The sequence below is a fragment of the Muntiacus reevesi genome, chromosome 22, assembly GCF_963930625.1.
Source record: "Muntiacus reevesi chromosome 22, mMunRee1.1, whole genome shotgun sequence".
In the NCBI taxonomy this organism is placed as follows: Eukaryota; Metazoa; Chordata; class Mammalia; order Artiodactyla; family Cervidae; genus Muntiacus; species Muntiacus reevesi.
The window spans coordinates 24,117,906-24,143,444 of NC_089270.1; the positions used below are offsets into that span (position 1 = coordinate 24,117,906).

At 40.0% G+C, this 25,539-nt stretch overlaps 2 protein-coding genes across 5 annotated transcripts in view; one reads left to right on the plus strand and one right to left on the minus strand.

Annotated features, from left to right (window-relative positions):
- The window catches only part of CCNI (cyclin I), a 36,567-nt gene extending 24,129 nt beyond the window's left edge, over positions 1-12,438 (plus strand). The window contains exons 4-7 of the mRNA XM_065914207.1: positions 2,564-2,638; positions 2,800-2,940; positions 3,495-3,725; positions 10,884-12,438. Of these exons, the coding sequence (XP_065770279.1) occupies positions 2,564-2,638; positions 2,800-2,940; positions 3,495-3,725; positions 10,884-11,327 (891 nt within the window). The 3' untranslated portion in view covers positions 11,328-12,438. The remainder of the gene's footprint in view (positions 1-2,563; positions 2,639-2,799; positions 2,941-3,494; positions 3,726-10,883) is intronic.
- A 4,651-nt stretch (positions 12,439-17,089) lies between these two features.
- The window catches only part of SEPTIN11 (septin 11), a 445,529-nt gene continuing 437,079 nt past the window's right edge, over positions 17,090-25,539 (minus strand). For 2 of the 4 annotated variants that reach the window (XM_065914206.1, XM_065914203.1), the window contains exon 10: positions 20,058-24,038. In XM_065914206.1, coding sequence (XP_065770278.1) covers positions 24,023-24,038 — 16 coding nt within the window. In that variant the 3' untranslated portion in view covers positions 20,058-24,022. The other 2 variants (XM_065914205.1, XM_065914204.1) reach the window with 2 other exon arrangements.

Consider the following 25,539-nt stretch of genomic DNA (forward strand, 5'->3'; position numbering starts at 1 on the left):
GTAGAGAGTTTAGTCATCTTTTTTAACACGTTGAATACTAGTTGTGAATAGTGAATCAGACTAGAAAAGTATAAGCCTATTGTATACTTTTCTGTCACTACTTAATTATTGAATATCTTTCTTGTAGTTTTCTGAACAGCATATAAGTACTTAGCTGTATACATTTGGAGTATAACAAGATGAAAACTGAACTGTTATACATATCTTTGGAGTATTTTTGTTCAGTGGCAGCATTACAGATAAGTTTTATGTTATCCCTATTGGTATAATATATCATTGGTTATGTGATGTGAAATCGGTCATGGTAGGCCCTTAGCAGACTTAAAGCAGAAAGTCAGCATTTATTCAATAGCAAGACATGAAACAAGAAAAGCAATTCAGTTATTGTTTGTATCCCTAGGAATATATATGTTGCAGGAACTATGTGTTCAGTGCTGAGGGTACTGTATTTTTTGTTTTTTGGTATAACAAATAGAAGCCAAAGAATTATGGAGTGGAAGAATTTGGTTGACCACTCAGTTACTTTTTTATGTTTCAGACTTCTATTTTTGAGAGACTTAAATTATGATGATCCTAATCGCCTGAAGTCTGGGTTAACTCTGAGATGCCAATAGTTATTTCAGCATCAAGTCCTCCTCTCTTCTCCCTGTTCCCCTACTCTAGCTAAGTTCCCTTTCACAGAGAAAGATACCTTGGGTCCTGATGTTACTAGCATCAGATGCTTCCTTAGAGATGGCTAATCTATATTGAAACAGTTCATCTAAAATGTATTTCATAGTTTAAAGGTGCTTAAAGCAGACCTTAAAAGGATTGCAACAAGAATGGAGCCCCAAGTCCAGCTGTGCAGAAAAAGGTGCTATGAACTTCTTTAAAAGCACAGACCTTGGGCCCTGTCCCAGACCTACTAAATCTGAATCTCTAGTAGGTGAAATCTGGATGTCTTTATTTAAATAAAGCAACTACGTAGATGATTCTGATGTACATCTAGGATTGAAAATTACTGTTTGTTTAACCAAAAAAAACCCCACATATTTGCTGTTGGGTTTCTTTGTAGTACTAAATTTATTATTGGTGCCCTTGATTTGGGGGTTTCATTGCCTTCCCAGAGTTGCTAACTGTTGGACTGTCTGTAATGAACTCTGATTTCCTCAAGGATTTGGGGTTGGTATGTTGTTACACATGGAGAAATAAGAGAACCTGAAAAACTGTCAGAGCCACAAGATGTGACTTCACTTTCTGGATCACTTGTTGGTATCTCTGTTAACCTCTGAGACTATTTCCTCATCTGTAAAGCAAAATATAACATTTATGGCAAGGTTTTCTAAACCATAATATTCTGATTAATATTAATAATTACTTTAAAATATTGATAGAATTGAACTGGCTTTTATTTCTCATACGGGCTTCCTTGGTGGTTCAAACGATAAAGAATCTGCCTGCAACGCAGGAGACCTGAGTTCTAGCCCAGGTTGGGAAGATCCCATAGAGAAGGGAATGGCAACCCACTCTAGTATTATTCTTCCCTGGAGAATTCCATGGACAGAGGATCCTGGTGGACTACAGTTCATGGGGTGCAAAGAGTCGGACATAACTGAGCAAGTAACACTTTATTCTTATACAGGAAGAGGAATGGAAGATTCCTAGACTGTGTGCCACTTATCCTGAGGCATTGGTTGTTGGCTGGCCTATTATTAAATAATTAATCAAGGCTAAACTATCATGATTATTCATTTGGCCACACCATACAGCTGTGGGATCTTAGTACCCCAACCAGGGATTGAACCCAGGACACAGCAGTGAAGGCGCCAAATCCTAATCACTGGACCTCCAGGGAAATCCCTGTCCTGATTATTTAAAACTGGATTGGCAAACTCTTACTCTGCCAGTAGGGTAGAAAGTTATTATAGATAAGGAAAACAGGCAAACTTGAGCCCTCCTAAGGGTGTCAAATTCAAGAAAGATTTTTCCCCACCTTGATTGATTCTGTATATATTTAGGAGCCTTTCATTCTTACCATGGAATTTGAATATATAATTTTTTTGGTGAACATTTAATTAGAAAATTTAATTTGCTAGCATGTTGTCATTTTGTAAAATATGTAAAATATATTCATAGCCTTCATTTAATATTCCTTTCTTAATTCCCCTAACACCTCTTATGTTAATCTTAACTGATACGACAGATAAAGAGAATAAAGCCAGCTTTAAAAATACACAAATATTTAAAAAAAAAAAAAACACAAATATATTCTTAATTGGGAGAATTTTATAAGTAAAAAAAAAAGTCTTCTAAAATCAAGCTCACCTCTGATGGATAGAAATTAGCTTTGGCTAACCAGCATTGGTTGAATTTACAAAGAAATGATCTTAGTATTTCCGTAGAGTATGTAATACGGCTGGGGTTATAAGTTATCTCTGATCCTAGAAAGCAGTGAATGAGATCCAGATTAATTTGAATTCCACAGGGTTGTGTGCATACTTGCCTCATCTGCATATCTAGTTTCAAAAAATCTTAACTTTTTGACAAATCACTGAAGTTGCTTTTTCTCTCTTCCCCGTTTTAGGCCCACCCAAAATACCTGAGTTGTATTGCAATCAGCTGTTTTTTCCTGGCTGCCAAGACTGTTGAGGAAGACGAGGTAACTATTTTCAAGATTATTCGTGTCTCTTTGTTGAAAGTTTTATCTGTTTATTAGCTGTTTATTAGCTTGTTTTCTGTTTACCAAAACAAAAACTGAAAAAATGAGTTTATTTTTTTCTGTTCTGCCCTCCCTGCCTCCTTCTCTTTTGCTTTGTATAGAGAATCCCAGTACTGAAGGTGTTGGCAAGAGACAGTTTCTGTGGCTGTTCTTCATCTGAAATTCTGCGGATGGAGAGAATTATTCTGGATAAGTTGAATTGGGATCTTCACACTGCCACACCATTGGATTTTCTTCACATTGTAAATTCACCTGAAGTCTTTCCGTTTCCTACTTGAGTATATAGTCCTATTTTAGTAACTGGAACAGTAGATTGCCCACTCTCTTGGTGGGGGCGGGGAGCTGCACTGAGTCTTTGTGGCTGCCCCGGCTTTTCTCTAGTTTCGGGGAGCAGGGGCTGTGGAGCACGTGGGCTCAGTCGTTGCAGCTCCCGGGCTGCGGAGTGCCGGCTCAGTAGTTCTGGCGCACGGGCCTAGGTGCTCCACAGCATGTGGGGTCTTCCCAGATCAGAGATCAAACCCATGTCTCCTGCACTGGCAGGCAGATGCTTTACCCCTGAGCCAGCAGGGAAGTCCTTTTTTGTTGTTGTTTTAGGAAAAGGAAAATTACTGCAATTAGCCAAGAAAAAATTAGAAATTAAGATATATATCAAATCACTGAAGCTAAAATTGCAAGCTTAGAAATTGAGTAATACCTGAGTAGGTTACATGAACTTCTGTACATAGCTTATCTAGACATTTAAGTAACTAGAATGATGATCTTGTGATTTTAATTTTTATTTTTTATTTTTTTGTAGTTCCATGCCATTGCAGTGTCAACTAGGCCTCAGTTACTTTTTAGTTTGCCCAGTCTGAGCCCATCTCAACATTTGGCATTCCTTACCAAGCAGTTACTTCACTGTATGGCCTGTAGCCAACTTCTGCAGTTCAAAGGATCCATGCTTGCCCTGGCGATGGTTAGTCTGGAAATGGAGAAACTCATTCCTGATTGGCTTCCTCTTACAATTGAGCTGCTTCAGAAAGCACAGGTAGGTGTCAGTCTGATGAAATGGCATTCATTTTTCTCTTACCAGGAAAGCAGGGTTAGCAGATAGTTACAAAACTGAGAGATATTTTAATCTTGTAATGGCAGCTCATTTTTAAGGGCAGACAAAGTATTATTACACACTTTATAAATGTATGGGTTAGATGTCTTTTTTTCTTTTTTAAAGCCTAGACAGTATTTTCTTGATTGTTTTCACCCCTCACTCTAGGTTGTTGTTGTTTAGTCACTAAGTCATGTCCAGCTTCTTTGTGACCCCATGGATTGCAGCACCAGGCTTTCCTGTCCTTCACTATCTCCCGGAGTTTGCTCAGAATTCATGTCCATTGAGCCGGTGATGCTCTAACCATCTAACCTTCTAGGTTGCTGAAAATCTTAATCTTAAAAGGTTACCAAGATTCTTGCTAACACAGTCCCCACTGGTTTTGTGTGAAGAGCCTTCCTGCCTCTTAGGTTCCATTACAATACTTCTGTAGTTTACTCGCTTTTTAAAAAAGATAAGGCAAAAACATAAACTGCAAGAAGTTGCTTTTTAGACAAGCAGATAATTTATTGTTGGCTAGAGAAGGAAGTATTTGGCAAATAGAAAGTATATTCCTGAAGTTCTAGGACTTTCTGAAGTAGTTGCCTAAGGTTGGTGAGTAGCTTTATCTGCAAATTGATATAAAATGTTTGAGCTTAGTTAAAATTTTATCAACTATCTATATAAAAACTAAAAATTTAGCGGAGAAAATTATCATTCAAATGAAAATTTGAAATTCAAATGAAAAGTTAGTAATGGTTACTTTGTTAGCAACTATTGGAGAGGATCCTTACTGGTTCTGTTCATGTCACTAAATGGAACCTACGAGTTTAGATCTGCTGCAAACCATACCCCTTAGCCAACTGAGTCCATAATAAGACTTATGAGCATAGTTTCCCTTTTATATATCCCTGTTTATTCTCATTTGGCAATACTTTTTTTGATTTATTAAATTTTATTTAGAGAAGAGGCTGCTAAATTCTGAGCTTAAAAACATTATGTAATATAAAACCAGCTTCAGCAAACAGCTGCAATCTTTGAGCTGATAAAACTTATTAAAGAATTCTATAAAAGAAAAATGAGAATAATATTTGAATTTGGTATTTTGTAAGACAGTTGTAGTTGATATATAAAAGCCATAAAAGCTAAACAGACAAAAAAAAAGTTAGCAGACATAGAAAAGATATTTCAGGGCAGCCTCTCAGCTCTGAGAATTTCATGCTTTCGTTTGTGAGCAGAGAAGGGCTGTCTTTTCATAAAAAGAATGATGATGGTGGTCAGAGCAATATATCAACTATGTGTTTTATTCTGTTTTAGCATAGCTCAGCTTGTTCTCCTTCCCTGGACACATGATGTTAATGTAATACAGGCTATTTCTCCTTACAAGGAGATACCCTCTTTTACTTGCATATGTTAGATTGAAATAATTGAGAAATGTTTTTTTCTATTGAAATAATGCTACAGTGAAAATAAACCCTGGGAGATAGTTGCTATTTAGTGAGAATTTTTAAAAACTAACATCAAAAACTACCACTTAAGTGAATAGTGTGACACAGAGCACTTACTCTGCCTCCCTTGAGTGTTGGGATAGGAAGTTGAATGTTAATCATTTACATTAGACTGTGGAAGTGGGGAAGGGACATTAAGAGAAACTCCTACATTTTCCATGTTTACTGGAATGAAGGACATATCTCTAAATGCCTCCATGACTGTCTCTGTGCTGTTTCTAAGTTAGTGCAGAGAAGATTTGCTATGTGAAGAGTTACTAGCACTGAGAAAGGACAAGCTTTGAACTGTAAATAATAAGAATATTGTAAATAGCATGTATATTCTGTAACTTTGATGGCTTGTTTTCTATTGAAGAACAGTAGAGAATCTGCTTATTTATTATAAGCTTTCTGGTGCTGAAAGAAAGTGTTCACCAAACTGTTCTCCCCAGGTATTATTACAAGCTTGGAATTTGAAGGAACCTTCTTAAAAATCAGATCATTCAACTCCTTTATTTTATAGCTGCAGCCCAAAGAACTTGGGTCTTTCTCAGAGACACACAGAACTTAGTAGTAAAGAAAACTGGAAAAACCCCAGTGCTTTATCCATACCATAAAAATCTTGAAGATTGCAGTCCAGCGGTTTTCAGAGTTTTCTTTAGAAATAGAACTCTTCCTCAATCCCCTCCCCCCAAATCTTGTATACACACAATCCCAAAATCCTAAGTAGTAGACTATTACTTTGTAATATGTGTTTGGGGCAGAAGCCTATCAGGTGCAGTCCTATTCAACATGGGCTCTTCCCTTTCATAAGCTGTTTGGACATAGTTTGAAAACGACTGTTCCAGCCTCTCATATATGTATATAGTTATGTTACATTTATTGAGAAATCTATGGTCAAGACATTGGGGCTACAGTGATTCCAAAAAAAGTCTCTGCTCCATGTAGTAGTCAAGTTATAATGAGGAAGACAGTTAACACACGTCAGATCACAGAACTTCAGAGAGTTTGAGACCTGGTCTCAGCAGTTCTCTGAGATCCTAGTGGCCCAAGTCTGTGCTTAGTTGCTCACTTGTCTCCAGCTCTTTGCGACCCCATGGACTGTAGCCTGCCAGGCTCCTCTCTCCATGGGATTCTCCAGGCAAGAATACTGGAGTGGGCACCCATTGCCTTCTTCAGGCCCAAATATGAGTGGCTCTTTATTCTTTAAGACTCAGTTATCTTTGCTAAGTTCACCTCTGTTCACATAGGAACACCAAGTCTAGTATCTTTGTAATTAGACCTGTGACAAAGCCATAGTAATATCAGGTACTCCTCCTGGATTTCTGGTTGTTGTATAAGAAGTTCTTGCATCAGATTGGTAAGATGGTGCCAGAATTACTTCTGACGTGTTTCCCAGTGTCGTGGTTTGAGAGGACTGCTGTTGGTCCATCACAGGCATCCATGCTGTGAGGGGGCCCATTGTCACCAGCTCTGCCTATGTCCCCTCTGGACTTCAGACAAAGTACAGGGAGTGTTTCCTGGCTTGAAAGGCAAGCTTTCTCCTGTCTCTTGGTCCCCTCGCCCCCGCTACTGCCTCCATCACCACCCCTTTTCTCTCTTGCGCTACCTATTGGTCATCATTCTGAGCTGGCTAACCCTTTCTTCTTATTCTCCTCATTGCTCTGCTTCTGTGGCTGTACTCGTGTTCTTCTCTTTCTGATTGATGCAGTCTGCCTTTTATCTCAGGATGTTAAATCTCCCCAGATAGCATGGTGGTCTTCCTGTCCCTAACCAAGGTCCCTAGTCAAAGTATACGTTTACCTCTGTGGTGCAGTGTAAGAGTGTGGAGTTCAGGAAGCAGACCCTCCCCACCAGGGTCTTCTAGTCCTTCTTGAAGGTGCCTCGAGTCTGACTCCTTATGGCACTAGGTATTTACAAGGCTTTATGTTATCCGCTGAACCTAATGGGTCCATCTGAATCAGTTACATCATGCTATTCCGATCCCCCTTTTCCCATCGTAACCTGTTCAGATGTCTACTCTGTAAACGTCCGAGGCTATTGCCTTACCTCCTGGGTGAGATGAATTACAGTTCTGTTTGTTTTTCTAGCAAGGTATACTTTAAAATAGTTACCATATTTGAATTGGGGGAGATGGTCCTCTTGAAAAACAACAATAAATGTTCTCTTGACACTCTGCAAATAGAACATGTTCATTTTAAATCATTCTATGACAGAGAACTTGTCTGGTGTCTAACGTTGCAGTAATTCCAGTATATATGCTTATTTTGTTTCCTCCACTGTATCTCAGCAAGGGCCATATTATTTTATTTTCTTAGAACAAACTCAGGTTGCAGTAGAAGGAATTTATGTTGATGCGTTACTTTGGACAGAGGATTAACTTGGGTGGACCATCATTAGCTGGTCTGTGTGTGCGTGCATGCTCAGTCGTGTCCAGTGCTTTCTGATCCCATGGATATAGCCGGCCAGGCTCCTCTGTCCATGGAACTTACAGGCAGTACTGAAGTTGGTTGCCATTTCCTACTGCAAGGGATCTTCCCGACCCCGGGATCAAACCTGCCTCTTGCATTGGCATTGGCGGGCAGATTCTTTACCACTGCACCACCTGCAAAGCTTCATTAGGTGGTATTAGTTTGCAAAACCTTCAGTGTCTTTCTAGCTCCATTTTCTGCCAGTTCTCACTAAATATAACTCCCTATTTACTTACTACTTCCACAGAGAAAGTTTTTAGTGACACAGTCTTTTTACTTGAAAAACATGTTTTTTTTCAGGCTGCTTCTGTGGTACTATGCTTGGTGACTAAGGCATTAGAATATTTGTGATATTTTTACTTTTCTAGGCCATTAAGTGTCATTCAGTTGTTGAAGAACAACACAATAAACTGGGTACTTACTTTTTAGAAGTAATTTTTTTTTACACTGTAGTCTTCTTTGCATGTCCGAATTCCTTTTTCTCTGTTACCTCTCTTGTAGGCTCTTTGAGGAAGTGGGGTCCTGGCCTAGAGTGCCAGGTGCCTTAAAGAACTCGGAAGCCCCATCCTTTTCCTGTGTGCTTTGTTCCACTGTCTTTGTTTTTGTTTTTAATCTGGCTGCACTAGGTCTTATTTGCGGCATGTGGGATCTAATTCCTTCACCAGGAATCGAACCCAGGCCTCCTGCATTGGGAGCACAGAGTCTTTTTACCCACTGGACCACCAGGGAAGTCCCATTCCGCTGTTTTCAGCATGGCTTAGCTCATTTCACATCCCCGGGACGTGATAAGCCATAGCCTACAGTTATAATCTTTTTTCTTTTAAGAGAGGAAAAGAAATTTGAATACTAGTTAATATCTTGCCTGTTAGGGTGTTAGCCTTTCAAACTAGGGGAAAAATTGGTGAACAAAATAGATATGAAAAATGGTCATTTTCATATATAGTTTCTGGTAATTTCAGACATTGTTACATTTGTATATGATGACTAACACTAGCCTTTCATCTTGGGATACTTTGCTGGGTAACAAGTAATGAGTTTATTTTAATGCATTTTATGATTATTTTAAAATTTCTGGCCACACCACCCTGTGGCATGTGGGACGACCTTAGTTCCCCAACCAGGGATTGAACTGTCACCCCCTGCGTGGGAAGGTGGAGTCTTAACACTGGACTGCAGGGGAAGTTCCAGCAAGGAGTATATTTAGAGATAAAAATAGTTGTGACACCAAATATGTTCTTGCAGAGCATGTTATTTTCCTTTATTTTCTCTGTGGTTTTGCAAAGTCATACTGTGTGCTACAGGGTTTTTTTTAGGTATGAATAAGAATTGGTTGAGAAATGTCCAACGATACCTATAGAATACATAAGCCTGGAAAGTGATCACTGGTAGTTAGTCAAGATAGACTTCTGGAGGTGAAGGCAGTGAGCCAGACCTGGCAGGAATACATGATACAGTTTCAGTGTGAGGACGAGCAGGGGTAGAATAAGAAAGGGCAAGGTTTGTGCGGAGTCGAGAGCACGTTTGTTTGGCAGGAATACAGAGCGCAAATTGGGGTACGTCAGGAGGGAGTAAGGCTGGAGAGGCTTCCCAGGTGGCGCAGGGGTAAAGAATGTGCCTGCCGATGCAGGAGACTCAGGTTCCATCCCTGAGTCAGGAAGATCCCCTGGGAAAGAAAATGGCAACCCACTCCAGTATTCTTGCCTGAAAAGTTCCGTGGACAGGAGCCTGGGGGCTACAGCCCATGGAGTTGCAAACAGTCGGACATGACTGAGCACAAAGCTCACACAAGACGAAAAGAAGGTTGGGTCAGATTGTGGAGAGCCTTCTTAATACCAAACTAAAGAAGTTAGATCATTTCTGGTAGGCACTTGGGGTGCTGAGGAATTAATTTAAATAGGGAGAAATATATGCTGTATAAGAATTTTGACTAAAGCTATAATTGTAGGGAAAGTAAGGCAGAATGAGACTCTTTATCACAAGATTTTGAAGGCCTTCCATGTACATTCATTGGTGCTAGAAACTTAAGAAATAAAAATGGATATGATACAGTGGGATCTTGGGATCTTGTAGTCTGTAGTAGAAAAGCATAAATGGTTAAATAGACTATTCTAATATAGTGTGGTAAGTATGATAACAGACTGATACAAAAACAGATGATCCTGGGATTTGGGGTTTGGGAGGGATAAGGGAAATCAGGGGTGGCTTCAAAAAGGATTGATACCTGAATTATCCTGAAGGATAAGAAGGAGTTAGTGAAACTTCCTCATTAAAAAAAAATCTTAGCAAAAATGTTTTCTGCTAGTGCTGTCAAGCCTGCTGTTTGCTACAGAAATACAGCTTGTCAAAGGTTCTCATTAACTCTGTTTAAAAAAAAGAAAGTTGTTCAAAATTCTTAAGCCAGACAGCCATCCCTTATTTAAATTTTTTCTTGCCTCTGGCAGCTTCTCTAAATTCTTAATGGATTTTGTTTATCTATACACTGAATGTGTTAGTCACTTAATTGTGTCTGACTCTTTGTGACCCCATGAACTGTAGCCCACCAGGCTCCTCTGCCCGTGGGATTCTCCAGGCAAGAATACTGGAGTAGGTTGCCATTTCCTTCTCCAGGGAATCTTCTTGACCCAGAGATTGAACCCGGGTCTTCTGCATTGCAGGCAGATTGTTCACTGTTAGAGCCCAAAGGGAGTATATGTATGTGTGTGTCTGTCTGTGTATATACACACACATATGTAATATGTATCTTTATAATATATGTAAGAGGGAGTATATATATAAATATATTATCTGTATGTTGGTCTTCACTAAAGCGGTTGGAGGAGGCAAAGAGGGTGAGGTGAAAGGCCTTCTGGACAGGGGAGATAGCCTGAACAAAAAGCAGATGTTGGATATATCTCAGTGAAAAAAAGAGTAATTTCTGCTTTCATGAAGCTGTCCAGCATATAATTGCAAACACAGAATTCAAGTTCCAAAGTGGTTTATATTGTAAATACAGATCTGGACACAAATTCTAAAAACGATGGGTTAGGCTGGAGGAATTAGATGAGTTGGAGGTAAAAGATGTGAGGAGAGAAGCCTTGGGGGACAGAGGGCATGAGGAGAAAAAGTGGCTAGCAGAAATGACAGAGCCACCTCCATTGATTATTTTTTTTCCTCCCCTGGCTCAGATGGATAGCTCCCAGCTGATCCACTGTCGGGAGCTTGTGGCACATCACCTTTCTACTCTGCAGTCTTCCCTGCCTCTAAATTCCGTTTATGTCTACCGTCCCCTCAAGCACACCCTGGTGACCTGTGACAGAGGAGTGTTCAGATTACACCCCTCCTCTGTCCCAGGCCCAGACTTCTCCAAGGACAACAGCAAACCAGAAGTGCCAGTCAGAGGTCCAGCAGCCTTCTGCCACCATCTCCCAGCTGCCAATGGGTGCAAGTATGCCTCTGCTAAACGCAAAGTGGAGGAAATGGAAGTGGACGACTTCTACGATGGGATCAAACGGCTCTATAATGAAGAGAACGCCTCAGAAAGTGTGGGTTCTGTGTGTGGCACTGATGTATCACGGCAAGAGGGACAGGCTTCTCCTTGTCCACCTCTGCAGCCTGTTTCTGTCATGTAGCAGCAAGGGTTAGCTTCAAGTGCAAACGCTAAGGTAGACGACTCTGGGGAGGGGAGCATGGAAAACCGGGATAGGCTATGTAAGGTATATATCTTTTCAGGCTGATTTGAAACGAGCCAGAGAAAAAAACCCAGTTGATTTGTATGACTAATTATAATTCAACAATATTTAAGCACTTAAAAGACCAAAAAAAAGTCTAAAATTAAGATCAAAAAAATTTTAAGTAAAAAATTCCTTTGTGGTATTTGTCAGTTCTCCCCTTTTCTCTGCTAAACTGTAATGTGTAGGTTGCCTTGTGTCAGAAACTCACGTTCAGTGGTGTTTTTTTAATTCCAAAATTCCTAGCTAGCAAACCTTGTCCCAGAATCCTGATTTAATTTTCCTCTAGCTTTTTGCTTGCTTCTTTGAATACTAAATGAATTTTATGCATGTTGATCTATAGCCTGACTTCACTGATGAGGAAACCCTCAAAATTTATTTTTAGCAATTTAGTGAACAAATTATTTCAATGTGACAGCCATGTTTAATCCATGATTCAAATTTAAATTAATCTGGAAAAGGTAGTTCAAAATTGCCCCATATGAATCAGGTGGTAAAAAGGACTCCTGTTACCATTGTTGATTTTTGTCTCCTTTCAATTTCTAGAGTTTGGAAATAAAATTATTTTCAGTTTTTGTTTATCTTTGAAGCTTAAAGTGGCATGTGATTAAGACACTCTTAGGTTTGTTGAAAGCATTTTTGACATTTGTGTAAAAATTTGTGGTAAAGACTATATCCAGGTGCTCACCAAAGAAGCATGTAACAACTAAAGTTAGGTTTTTTAAACTGCTCAGTTCACTCATTTATAATCAGCAGGAGAGACTCTAGATTTTGGGGCAGCTCTGTGATTGGGATCTGTAACATGTATTAACTGAATTCAGTGCCCTAGTTTTATGTTAAGGCATTATTAGGATTTTTCTTGATCAGTTAACCCCCTGCCTCCCCAGCCTACCTGTATTTCTCTTAATGACTTCTGGATTCTGAGCTCCCTGTGCAGTCTAAAGAAGGTATTGCAGTCAGAACCATGTACTGATGATAAAAGCCACTGGTAGCAATAAACGTTGTCCTTAACCTTTTTATCTTTTTTTCCTGCTTGTGAAGAGGTACAAATTCTTGATGGTTTAGCACTGCTATTTCAACTACAGAAGATGATAAAAATACTAATACGCTTGCAGAAAACAAAAAGGGGGGATTTAAATGTGACTGAGTTTAGGGTTTGACATAATTTTTCCTTTCTAACATTTTCTACCTGGTGGACTGTGACCTTCCAAACTGTGACCTTTCATAGCTTAAGGAACTGTGAGGGCAGGCATTTCCCATGTCTAGATAACCTGTCTTTTTTTAACCCACTGATTTTGCTCTGGTTTAGCAGAGCACAAGTATTCTCCAGTCTGCATTTGACTTAAATTCTTGTGGTAGGGTTGGCTACCTGCTACAGTCCAATCAAGGGGGAAATGTCTCCTGACATTGAAGTAGAGAGAGTGAAGATAGCATGAGGCTGACTTTGCAAATAGACATTAAAAAAAAAACAACCCACTTTTCCTAGTATTCATCTGGCTCTATTCCTTAATTCACCTCAGTTGTGGGAGCTTCAAGACGTCTACAACTGCACATGTTCATCATTAAAATAAATGGCATTTAATCCCTCCCTCCCCTCCTCCACTTAAATAAATATTTTTGTTACGTAGAAATCTACGGATAATATTGAGTCTAGAATCAAGAATATTTCGTGATCCAGTTGCTACAGATTGTACAGAAGTTAGAAACATTTTAATTTTTTGATCTTGAGGCTTTCTAATCAAAAACTGATAGTAAATCAGTTTGGAGAAAGGTATTGTTTTTATGGGAAACTGAATTGCAATGGTCAGGCTGCCAGGTCTCGTGCCTCAAAGCTTATTTAACCCATGTATCAATTAAACAATAGTACTTGGGAGACCAGACCCTCCTGAGCACACACGCTTTCAGTTTTATGTCCCTGACACCATCCCGGAGACCTTAACTACCGCGACTTCTTGCAGAACTTTGGTTCTCTGGGACCTGAACTTGTGGATTAAGGCAGAAAAAAGCAAAACATGCTTGAACAGTGAGGAACTTCTCACTAAGGATTCCTACTGTTAAATTAGATCCTGTTTTACCGGAAACTATTGTCACTAGCCTGTCCACAATACTTAAATTTTGGCATCACACAATTCTCTTCCAATATTTGGAAACTTGAGCTTTAGGGATCACAATTGCCTGGTACCTCTTGGTGGTTAGAAAACTCGTTATTCCATGAAGGATCTGCAACAGCAAGGGAATAAACGTGATGGGGTAAATCAGTTTAATTCTAATAAGTTACTCTCTCATCCTCCAACAGAAGTGAACATGCATGCTCTAGCTCTTGAAGCTCATATTGGGAGAAGCCAGGTATTTACTTCATTCTCTTTTGCAGGATTGGTGGTGTTGGTTATCTGTGAAGAACTGGGTTTTTTTTTTTTTTCCTACAGATGATGTCTTAGTGTGGAGGGGAGGACTAGGAAAGGAGAGTACTCTCAAATGCCAGTTAAAAAGACTAATTCTAATTCTGATTTGTCAGAAATGTCCCTGACCCCTGTACCTTTGGCTCTGAAAGCAACTGTAATGTAGCTTCTTGCTTGGCCAAGCTGATGAGAATCTGAGCCTACATTCCTATTGTCGAGAGAGCTAAGACATTGGTGTCTGCCCCCGAAGTATTCTTTCTTTTCTCCTATGTTGTTAGAACCAATACATATGTGTATGTGTGTGTGCTCCCTATTCTCTACCTACCTGGGTTTTACTCATTTGGAATCCTTGAAACAAGAAAGTAAGTTGTCCTTGAGCATTACTGCCCAGAACAAAACACAATGTGACTAAAGCCACTGATGCTCAGCCATCATCATGGGGAGCCTTAAGGTAGGTTGTATGTTTTCAACTGGAAAGGGAGATAACTGGCCATTGTCTTTACGACCATCCTGGGACACAGCAGGTTGAGGATTAGAAAGCTGTCCAACGCCACGTGGCCAAGAATTTTTAACAAGGTTCAGCTTCTGACATATCCAATATAAATCTTTGCGATAGGAAGTTTTATCTAAATGTAACTTCTAAAGACTCAAATTGAAATTAGTCTATAAACGCTTTAACAGGAGAATGTCTCCTAAGCCTATTAGTATTTTGAGCTTTGGCCACTAGATGGTGCTTTTAGGAAAACATCTCCTCTAAGTTTCAGGGAGAAACTGGGCTGACTGTGAGGGAATGAGCAGTTTAAGCCCTCACCTCTTGTTGCTAAACGTCAGCATCATGTGCAGTTGTAAGTTCACATCACTTAAGCCATGGGAGGCCTGTGCATGTGGGACTGATCGGAAATTACCAAGATCTGCCATGTTGGGACTTACATGTGGCTAAGATGTCTCAACAACAACAAAATTCTACAAATTAAAGATCCTAATATTCGGTAAAGTTGTTTGGGCCTGCAACCTAGAAATAACGACTGGGGATACTTGAAAACAGCCAAGTCCCAAAAGCTTGCTGCTTTCATTTTCAGTTGGATTTGACCGATCATAGGACAGAAGATGGAAGCATAGGCTTACGTGGTAAAGCTAGGAACAAGGAGTTAAAGTGAGAGCTTACACTCACCGTATTAATAAGTTTACAGACCTTCCTCTATTTACAACAGAGTTACATCTTGATAAACTCATAAGTTGAAAATATAATATCCTTAAATTGAAAATGCATTTTGTGCACTTAATCTATTAAACACCATAACTTACGAACCTAGTCCACCTGAAGTGCTCACTACAGTTAACATTAACCTCCAGTTGGGCTGAATCCACTTAACACAAAGCCTGTTCTATAACACAAGAATCAGATATGCTATGGAATTTGTTGAATCCTCCGCTTAAGTGGAAAACAATGGTTATATAAGTCTATCAGTTTTGTCTCATGAGTGTGTGGCTGACTAGGAGCTGCAGCTTGCTGCTACTGCCCAGCAAAATGAGTATCCATACTGCATATGGCTAGCCTAAGACAAGATCCAAATCCAGAACGACAGTTTCTTCTTAATGTGTATCACTCACACCATCACGAAGTCAAACCATATTAAGTCAGGGACCTTCTGCAGTGGTTTGTGTAAGACCCATGTGTAGTCAAGAGACATACCTCTCCCTGTGCCATCTCTGGATCATTGAAAAGCTGTCGTAAGAGGTAACCAAGAGCATCTACCAGATGGAGAAGTTTAAAGACAGCACATAACTAGGTTTTTCAGTTTCCAGGAGGCTGAACCTCTCCATTTCTCTCAACTCACAGTACGAGTTTCATGGCAGATCAAATGTCAAAACTTTGGACCTTGTTATGCAACAGTAGGCCAGTGAACTTAAAAAACTACTGAAAAGCAAGCAGGAGTGGGTTTTGCTTTTCAGAATACTCTCTCTCCAGTTTAGCCCAGAAGGGGCTTGCCTCTTACTCCCAAAGTGTGCTGTATGAGGTAATACATGCAATTCATAGCGTGTGGCTACACAGCCAGTGCCTAATGTTAGCCTAGTGTAGTGTAAAAGTATTTGGGGAGAGGGAAGGGTGGGGGAAACGGATGGATATAAGAAAGGGCAAGGAGAGCTGGAGCTGCACCTCTTCAGAGTTCTAAAAGCCCTGTGGCAGAGAGGGCGTGGTTAAGCAGAGTTTGTAGAATGCTATTCTGCATCCTCCCCCTGCCATACACACACACAAAAATTTTTTTTGGACAGGAACCAACCTTCATGCCTCTTGGTGCCATAATTTGCCAAGAAAAAAGCTTTTCTTTGGTGCCAATAAAGTTCCCGTAGTGGACTGATAGGCCATTTCAATTTACAGTACTGCAAATAACTGATTTGAGGCAGACATGAAATCCTCATCTGTACCTCCCATGATGTTCCACTAATAACCCAAAAGATCTCATTTATTTACAGCTACCTGTCAGAACAGGAAGGTTGGGAAAGGAGGTGAGCAGATACCCAGGCTTGCAATTAGTCTTTTCATGTTAACACATTCAGCCCTGAGGCTGCCGCTTGTTGGCTGGAGACTGATCTGAAAGCTGCATGGTGTCAATCACAAGGACCAAACACCATGGTCTTAAGGATTCCAGTACAAGGGTCTAAGTGAGCCATCCTGCCAACACTGCCTTCCAGGCGGAAAGATGGCAGTCATCTGCAAAGCAAAGGTTTTGCGTAGAACTGTCCTTTTAAGTACAGTGAAAATTATGTACTTAGTTTTCAGATGTCCAGAACTGTTTACCCATACGGGACAATGATAAGCAGAAAAGTCAAAATAACTAAGAAGCAAGTTTAGGTACAGTTGATGGGGAAAAGTACAGTCGAGCCTATTGGCTTGATGACCTAATTTTATCTGACTTAGCTCAGTGCATACTAATTCAGAATATCAGGTTTCTCCTTTATACACGTGCTGTGCCAATCTCTAAAGAGACCATCTAGGATACACTTTCGGCAATAAGGCAGAGTCTGTATCTGAAGTGAGGTGTTTTGTTTTTTTTAAAGATTATGAAAAGAAAAAAAAAAATGACTATGAAAAATAAAAAGCCTGTTAACCAAAATAGGTTCAGCTGGTTCAATTCTTGCTTTTCAACAATCTAGCTTAGGAAAAGCGAATAATGTTTATTTTTCATCTCTCTTAGTTGGTCAGCCAAGAGAACTTGAGAACCTACCAGTTTTATCAACACTTGAGAAAAAGAGCCACCTGAAGTAAAAGGGAGGTTAGCTGTGTGCTTGACCTGCACTGTCCGTTATCCACTCTTCCTAGATAACTGAGCAGAAACCAACCTGGATGGAACAGCCAGTTCCCTCACCCCTCCCACTACGGTGTCACCATTACACTCCTCTAGCCTGAGGACTAAAAGGGGAACAGCATAAATAGATTACACATTTCTCTACTTAAGGACAAAAATACTGCCTAATTTGAGTTTTAAATATTGCTCAAAAAATGTCTTTACAATCTGATGCAAAATTTGTTTTAAAAATGAGTGACAGGGTAAAGTTGATATTAAAATATTTAAAGGAGCTTAAAAATAAATCCAGTTATTGTGCTTAGAAATCAGTGGTTTCACACAATAGGATGTCTGTTCAACTTACAAGACTGATAATATGTCATACTGTAGCATCAGTTAAGGAGTTGATACCCACCCATCCATCCGTCAAACCACTGATCACATCTTAGCAGATGTCTATCCTTGCAGATTATAGTCTAATATGGAGGGGCTGAATCTCGACTCATATTTTAACTATTTAATGGCTCAGATGAACTTGATTTTATTGCATTTAATAACAGTGTCTAAGTAAAGGAAGCCTCTCGCCAGTATTATCCAATTGGACTAAATGACCTCTTTCCAAGAATCAAATGATTCAAGAGGCAGGCACTGTTGCTTCATCATTTCACCTTTCAACCAAAGCATACGTTTATCATTCTTAAATAAAGGGGGGGAACTCTCTTAAGGATCTTTACCAAATACAACTCATGCAACCAATATCCATCTGCTATGGGGCTGAAAAATGATGGAAGCAAAAACTATTGACAAGAAATGAAAAGGTAGAAAATTGCATGTTCATGCTTTAGAATAGAAATGAATTTGGAAATGGCACCTCGACTACAAGAATTGCCCCTAAGAGGTGACTGCTAACAAAATAACCTAGCCCTGAATCCAGCCCATCACAAATGAGTCAGCGTGAGAAATCACTGACTCAACAGCCAGAAGTGTGTGTTTACATGTGGGTGTACTTTAAACAGTTTTCAGCAATTTTTTTTTTTTTTTCTCTTTTGGCAAACAATGGAGAAAGCCACCTGGCTAGCTGGCAGGCGTGGATGAGAACCATTGTTAACAACGCTCCTGTTGTCTGGTACGGGATATGTAATTGGGGGTTTGTTTCCATGGTCCAGGACACAAAAACTCTGGACACGTGGTAGAGAAGAGCTTCACAATAAATAAAAAGGCAAGGATGGGCCAGAAAGTTATTTTAACGTACCTTTAAATATAAATTGAGTCCCAGAGGCAGAAAAGTCACCTACCCAACACTGGCACATTTTAAACATGATTAAGACTTGCAGGTCAAAATCCCAGTGACAGCACTGGGATTTGTTGCTGTATTTGAGATGAGGAGAGCATCTTAAACACAATTCTGTGGCTTAAATATCACTTAACTTTCCCCTTGAGCTTTAAATTGGCATAATTTTGATACCAAAACTAAGTCTGAATAATCAATACATAAAAACAAACTGGCTAAGTAGGAAAAAAAAATTTTTTTCCCCCAAAACAGAATCCCAAACCCCAAAAACTTATATATAGGATGCAGGTAACAGAAAAAGTCAAATAAAACAACAATGGTTCCTGAATTTAAAGGAAGGATGCCCACTTCTCTCTCTCAAGAGGCAGACGGTCAGCTGAAAAATAAAAATATTGTATCAATAGAACACTCCAAATTTAAAACTTGCAGCCATCTTTGTTCATGCAATATCAAATGTTTAGAAAAATACCCCAAACTTCAAAACAACCCATCAAGCTACCAAGAGGAAGGAAAATTGTTGCCCCAATCTTATGACCTGATGGATGGTTGAGGGTCCTGATGGGACTGTTCGGAAGGTCGCTCATGGGACAGAGGTCTGGAGTTTACATGAGATCAAGTTTGTGGACCCTCAGACTAGGGTCCAGGCTGTCTTCAGTCCGTGAATTCTTGGGTCAGCAGCTTCAAGAACATGACAGCTAAGCAAGATCCCAACACATGGCTACTTTGGGTTTTGGCCCGAGTTCTCTGTTTCACTTTTAAGGAGTATTATTATTACTGTTTTTGGTGATGAGAAGTCATTTTAGTAACCACTACGGGCAGTGGTCTGTAAACAGACATTGACAAATACAAACAGCAGTGCAATATTTGACCCAGACTTTAAAAGAATAGGAGGCGATGGTGGAAATGAGGTAACTCTTCCCCAACACGTGTGAACAGACAGCTCCTGCTCTTCTAATACTCTATGTCCATTAGGAGAGAGTAGGGCTTGTCAACAGGATGGTTACATAAAGAAGAAGCTACAGAAGAGAAAAAAGAAAGGTTCAGATTCAAAGTTGATTCTTAAAAAGGCTTTTTTTTTTTTTTTTTTTTTTTTTAAAAAAAGAGCTTCTCTACAACAGACTGAAAGAACGGTGGTGTGTCAGTAAAGGGATGATCAGCTGAGGTGGGGAACAGCAACAGCAGAACTGGCACCAGAGGCCGAGGAAGCGGAGGCTGCCTCGGCTGGGGCAGTGGGGTGCTAATCGGGGCAGAAGGGGATGGGAATGGGGGACACAGGGTGGCAGAGACGGTGCATGAAGTACAGAACACCACGTGGCAAGCGTCTTGGAGGAGCTGTGCTGCCCAGACGGTAGCATCTGAAGTCCAGACAAAGCAGGGAAGCATGAGGCTCTTTCATCCCTATTTCTTTTATCCAGTATTATAAACATGTGTACATTTGTATATCCAACAGTGACTAAAAAGAACTCACAAAAGGGCACACAGCGTTTGGGTAAAAATATATTTTCCCCCACTTTATGTTCTTGGCACTAGTGATATATGCATAGATTACCTGTCCACCACTCTCCTACCTCCACAGACACCAAATGACCGAGCAAGTTTGCTACGGGATTACTTTTCATACTTGAAAAAAATGATATGCTTCACACCAATACAATTGTTTTAGTTTTTTAAAAAAGACAAGTGTCTAACATGCAGTTTACATATATGACAATTCTGCATTAACACGGAAAGGAGATTACACAACAGTTTTAAAAACACATTGGTTATTTTCCAACAGCAAAATGACAATGATCTACAACTACAGTTTAAGGCATATCAGCATATTTTAAAATTAAGGAATAGACAAAGTTCTAATGCTGTTCACAGCTTAATCTTCCATTTATTTTAAAAATTCCCTTCATACCTACATACAATCTAGACTTTGTACGTCATCATTTCCCCCTAAAGAGTCGGCACATTTGTATCCTGTCAATGGAACCAAGCCTTCCGGAAGTTGAGACTTGACAACTTCAGACACTTGCGAATGGCAAAGCAAGGGATCTCAATGCACAGTTTTGGGAGGACCACACAGAGACGGTATGACATGAGTCGGTAACAGCTGGAAACCTGATTCAACAGTCTGTATTATGAAACACTGATGGATATGTCAAGAAAGTGAGGAAACCAAGTCTATTTGTTTGAGGTGCGCAAGATATGAAGTGTTATTGCTGGTGAGATCACAAAACAGGTAAGGAAGATGAGTAAGCTGTGCCCGGCGTGACGTTTAATGTTCCCTGGTTGAGGCGTCCTTTCTGGACAAAACCTTCACCAATTAATAAAGAGCCGAAGCTGGGAAAAGGTAGTCTCTCAACTGCCCATAAATCCCCATAAGTGCTTTTCCATCACATCCTTCTTAAAACTGTTACAGGTATCTAAAGTCCAGAAGAAGCAAAAGCATGGTCATAATGGTTGAACAAAAGATCTGGGGAAGGGCCAGCAAGAGCTGTCTTGGCAAAAAAAAGAAAAAAAGAGGTGATCTCTGGTAGTAGTTAGCACAAGGGAAAGATCATTAAACCAGGATCACCAAAAAACTAAGCCGTCATAAAGGCAGTGTAACATGAAGAAAAACCTTCTCTTGTTTTTCTCTAGTGGAAGGTGGTAGTTTCTCATTGTAGCTTTACCTACACAGTCAGAACCAAGGACTTCCCTGGGACTTCCCTGGGGGTCCAGTGGCTAAAACTTCACGCTGTCACTGCTGAGGACTCAGGTTCAATCCCTGCTCAGGGAACTGAAGTCCTGCAGATCACATGGCACAACCAAAAACAACAACAAAAAAGAACCAAGGACCTTCTGTAATATCCAGTGAACCCACAATGCTATGTAGAACACAGACTGGGATTAATAATTTATGACTTCCACACTGACACCAAGGAAAAGTCAAATCTCTGTGTTTCTTGTGAAAAAGTGATAAATGTGAGCCATTTAAAATATAGTTTTCTTTCTTTAAAAAAAAGAAAACAAAGGCTACTCAAACCAATACCTCCCTACCCCCATCCAGGAAAAAAAAAAAAAAAAGAATTCCACCTATCCCATTTGTTTCTCTAATTAAAAAGCCAAAAAGATCTCAAAGGTTTCTTACTACTGTACTTACATGCAGAGGCGAAAGCATATCCAATTAGATTTGAGGGTATCATTTACTCCGTGCAGAGCCAAGGACTACTGTGAAAAAAGGCACAGATACAGAAAGAAGAGAGGGCAGCAATAACAAACCAAACAGGGCCAGGGAGCAGGGACAGAAAAAAGTTCAGAAGCAACGCAGTTTAAAAAAAAAAAAGAGCTTTTATATGTTTCTTTTGACTTTTTATTCCCTGACTCTCCATGATTTGTTTTTCTGTGAAAAATTTAATGGGGAAAAAAAATCAATCAACAATCTTGGAATCAAAAAGTCAGCTGGATGCCTTTCACGGTTGGGCTCACTTTAAAAAGGCTTTAGCGATGCATGTAAAATGGTTATTTTCAAGGGACGCATTCTTAGGATTTAGAAGTGTATTTCCTGTTACAAGGCACAAAAATGCGCACACAAGCAATGGCTGGAACAAGCATACAGCACTAGTATTCAAGCTTCTGTCTGGGGCACAGCGTCTGAGCAAATTCAGCCCACGGTTAGAATCAGCATGCCACCTAACGTTTGGCTGCGGCACAGCTAGCTTCAGGCTAGAATCATTCAAAAACAAAAGCAAAAACACTGATCCAGGAGCTTCTAAAGCATGTCTTTATACCTCTATTGCTGCTTCTGGTTGCTATCCCAGATTAGTCTGAGCATCCATGAAAACTGATTCCTTGCATTGCCTAATTAAGTCTAAATCAAATCAGTTCATGGAAGCCCATTCCTTCTTTCCCATAAGAGTGTCATTGAGGATAAAGAGAAGGTTGAAAATTTTACTGGAATCAACTAGAGACTGACTTTTTTTTTTTAAGTGTGTGTGTTCTATTTACTGAATGTATGACTTAACACATGACTTAATGAAGACCCTTCTCCAGGGGATCTTCCTGACCCAGGGATTGAACTTGGGTCTCCTGCATCACAGGTGGATCCTTTATCATCTGAACCACTCGGGAAGCCCATCTAATGGATGACTAGGGAGGGCCAAAAGGAAAACGCAGGGGTGAAGGGTCAGATTCATAAGAAATGTTATTCTTTCAAGTAAGAAGCTGGAGACTATGGAGTCAGAGAGAAGCTGGGAATGTTTTGTTTCTCTGGGGGGAGGGGGGATAACTAAGAAACTGAAAGGATAAGCCTCAAGAAGGAAAAGTATAGAAAAGAAATTAGGTATCCTCCTTTCCGTATAAATCTGGCATATGTAGTCTATGTCCTGAAATGTGACTAATTCCTAATTCTTGTTGATGGGGCGATAGGTCTTAAACGAAGAGGGCAGGTTGAGCGAGTCTTGGTGAGGCCATTCCTTCAAGACAACTGAATTTGAAAGACCAGATGTCCTATTCCTTCATCCCTCTTTTGGCCACATATCAAAATATGCAAGGACATTGGGATGTGAAGTTGGATTTCTGCTTTCTTGACTCATGGGTTTGTGTTATGTCCCTTCCCATTTCTATCTTAAAATGACAGTCTCCTCAAACTTGTGCTGCAAGATGATACAGTTTATAACAAATGTTCTATTTTAAATATTTCTGGAAAATTTCTCCTTGGAATTATTGAAAAATGTTATTTCGAAGCACTGATATCCTGGAGTCATTCATTAGGCTTTCGCCCTCAGCCTACTGAGAGCAGATTTAGGTGTGTTTATGAAAAGATGGGGTATTGTTAGTAGCAAACAGGTTGCAGAAAGCCCATTAATCTTAGAAGAAGACTCTTCTACTAAGAACGTTGTATGATCAGCCCTGGAGAGGGCTATCTGTGAGAGGGCCAAGGCTGCCCTGACACAAGTAAATATAATCAGTTTTCTTATTACTCTCCAACTTGGCTAGGACTTAAGATAGGGGTTCAGACATGTTTTTAAAGCCATAAGAGGAGACAAACCAGTCTGAACAGACCCACAATCCAGGCCAAATAATGTTATTATAGTAATAAAAAACAAAATCCATGCAAGGGTAAAAGTCAGGTAAAGCTTACCACCCACCGTTCTGCCTACATACAAAGCTACCTTGGTTTGGGGCAGGTGAGGAAAAGAATCAGAAGGGGTTCAGAGCCTTTCCATCATGGAGATGAATAATCAAGAAAAGCAAGTTGTCAGGGCTACTCAGGTTTACAGTTCAGCTGCTGAGGTGGTGAGAAGTTTCCTGTCAGACGTACATGGAGGAATTTAGCCTCCTTCCCTTGATCCCAAGCAACACACGAGTCACAGGACAGGCATGCTTGCTGCCGCCACTCTGAACAGGCATAAACGGCAAGTCATTTGCGTTTCCAGAAACAAAGTCTCACTGCACATAGCTTTTGCTGTGACTCCCTTGTTCTCTCATTTTCCACCACCCAACAACATTCAGCAAAATGAGTTAATAGTTATATGGTGTCTGGGGAGGGGGGAAAAATAAAAATAAAACAAAATAAAAGAACACAGATGGCAGAGATACAATATTACTGCAAAAGCAGGTGAATGCGGACCATCCTTGGCTTGCCAGGCTTTATGTGAAGCTTGCACTGCAAGTTAAAAAACAAAACAAAAAAGTTAGAAATAATAATAAATTAAAAGAAGGAAAATTAGGAGCGCCAGCACCAGCATTCGGTGATGGTGAATGCTCATGCAATGATTATGGAATCGACAGAAATTAAAACCAAAAATTTGAGTAAGCTATATACTACATGACAAGCAAAAGCAAAATTTTAATACTGAATTAAAGAACACATGGTTAGTTTCCATTTGCAGGTCATTCGGAATTCACAAGTGACTTCTTGAAACCATTACATGTTCTACTGGAAAGATTTGCGGTTTGATTTTTCATTTTCTCAAATAACACAAAACCATGATCTATTAGATTTGGGCATCATAGCAGTACTGAATAGGATCTGAAAATTCCATTTCTGAGCTGCTAGAGTCAGAGAATAAATAAATATACAATAAACGTCTTTGAACAAATAATTTTGTAGTTGGAATATAGTGGATGGAGGACATGCTATCGATCTACTTGGGAGGGAAAAAAAAAGGACAATCATTATATGGTTACAGCTACAGCAATGCCAGGAGCCTTCCCCCTCTTGGGTATAAAGCAATGCCAAGTTCAAGATCCACACGTCTAATTTTAGGCAAATCCAAAACATGCAACTTCATTCCTTAGCAAGAATCAAAATATGTTTTAAAAAAGAAAAAAAAAAATGAGTGGATGATTGTGTCAACTGTCATTATCAGATGCCAGGTATAGTTTTAAAATGAGATTTTAAAACTTTCTTTTTGGAATGGATGCGTCTTTAAACCCCCAAAACTGCCGGCTGGCAAAGTTTTCAGAAAAGATGAACACTGTCTACGGAATAACTTACCCTCGGCCACTCCCACCACTGAGGTGCAGCCGCGAGCAGGGAAAGTGACTTGGTGGCCAGAGATGGCAGGAGGTGGGGTCCAGTTAATGGCAGTACCAGGGTTAGTTCTACCTTGTCTGAAATCTTAGGACATGTTACATGATCTCATGCCACTACAGGTCAAGGAGGAAGTACAAAGCCTTACCTACGTTAAAGAGGGAGCGTGTCATTAGAATAGAAAAAAAAAAAAAAAGAATTTCAAACTATTAGAAAAACTTAGTTAAGCTCTGAGGTGGAAGCACAGCAGGTGAATAAACACGCATCTCTTTTTAAATTTTCTCCCTCAAACAGCTCCCATGCGGCACGTATGGCGACTCCAGCACCTCCTCTAGCTACACAAGGAGGAAAGAGCCTCCCATGTATTTTCAAAGTACTGTCCTCGTTACCCTGGTCACTGTCTGTCTGTGGTCCTCTCTAACACTCTCCACTGGCAGTAAGAGAAGTGATTTCCCCCCCCCCACTTTTACCCTTCCAGCCTCCAACTGGCAATTGCTTTCACTGTTCAAATGGGAAAGTGGGAAAAGCTTAAGCGCCTAGAAGAAGTTACCAAAAAGTTCGTGCTGTTGTCAGGCACAAAATATGGTGACTCTTGCGCACCAAATTAAGTCTAACTCCATTAATAACAACT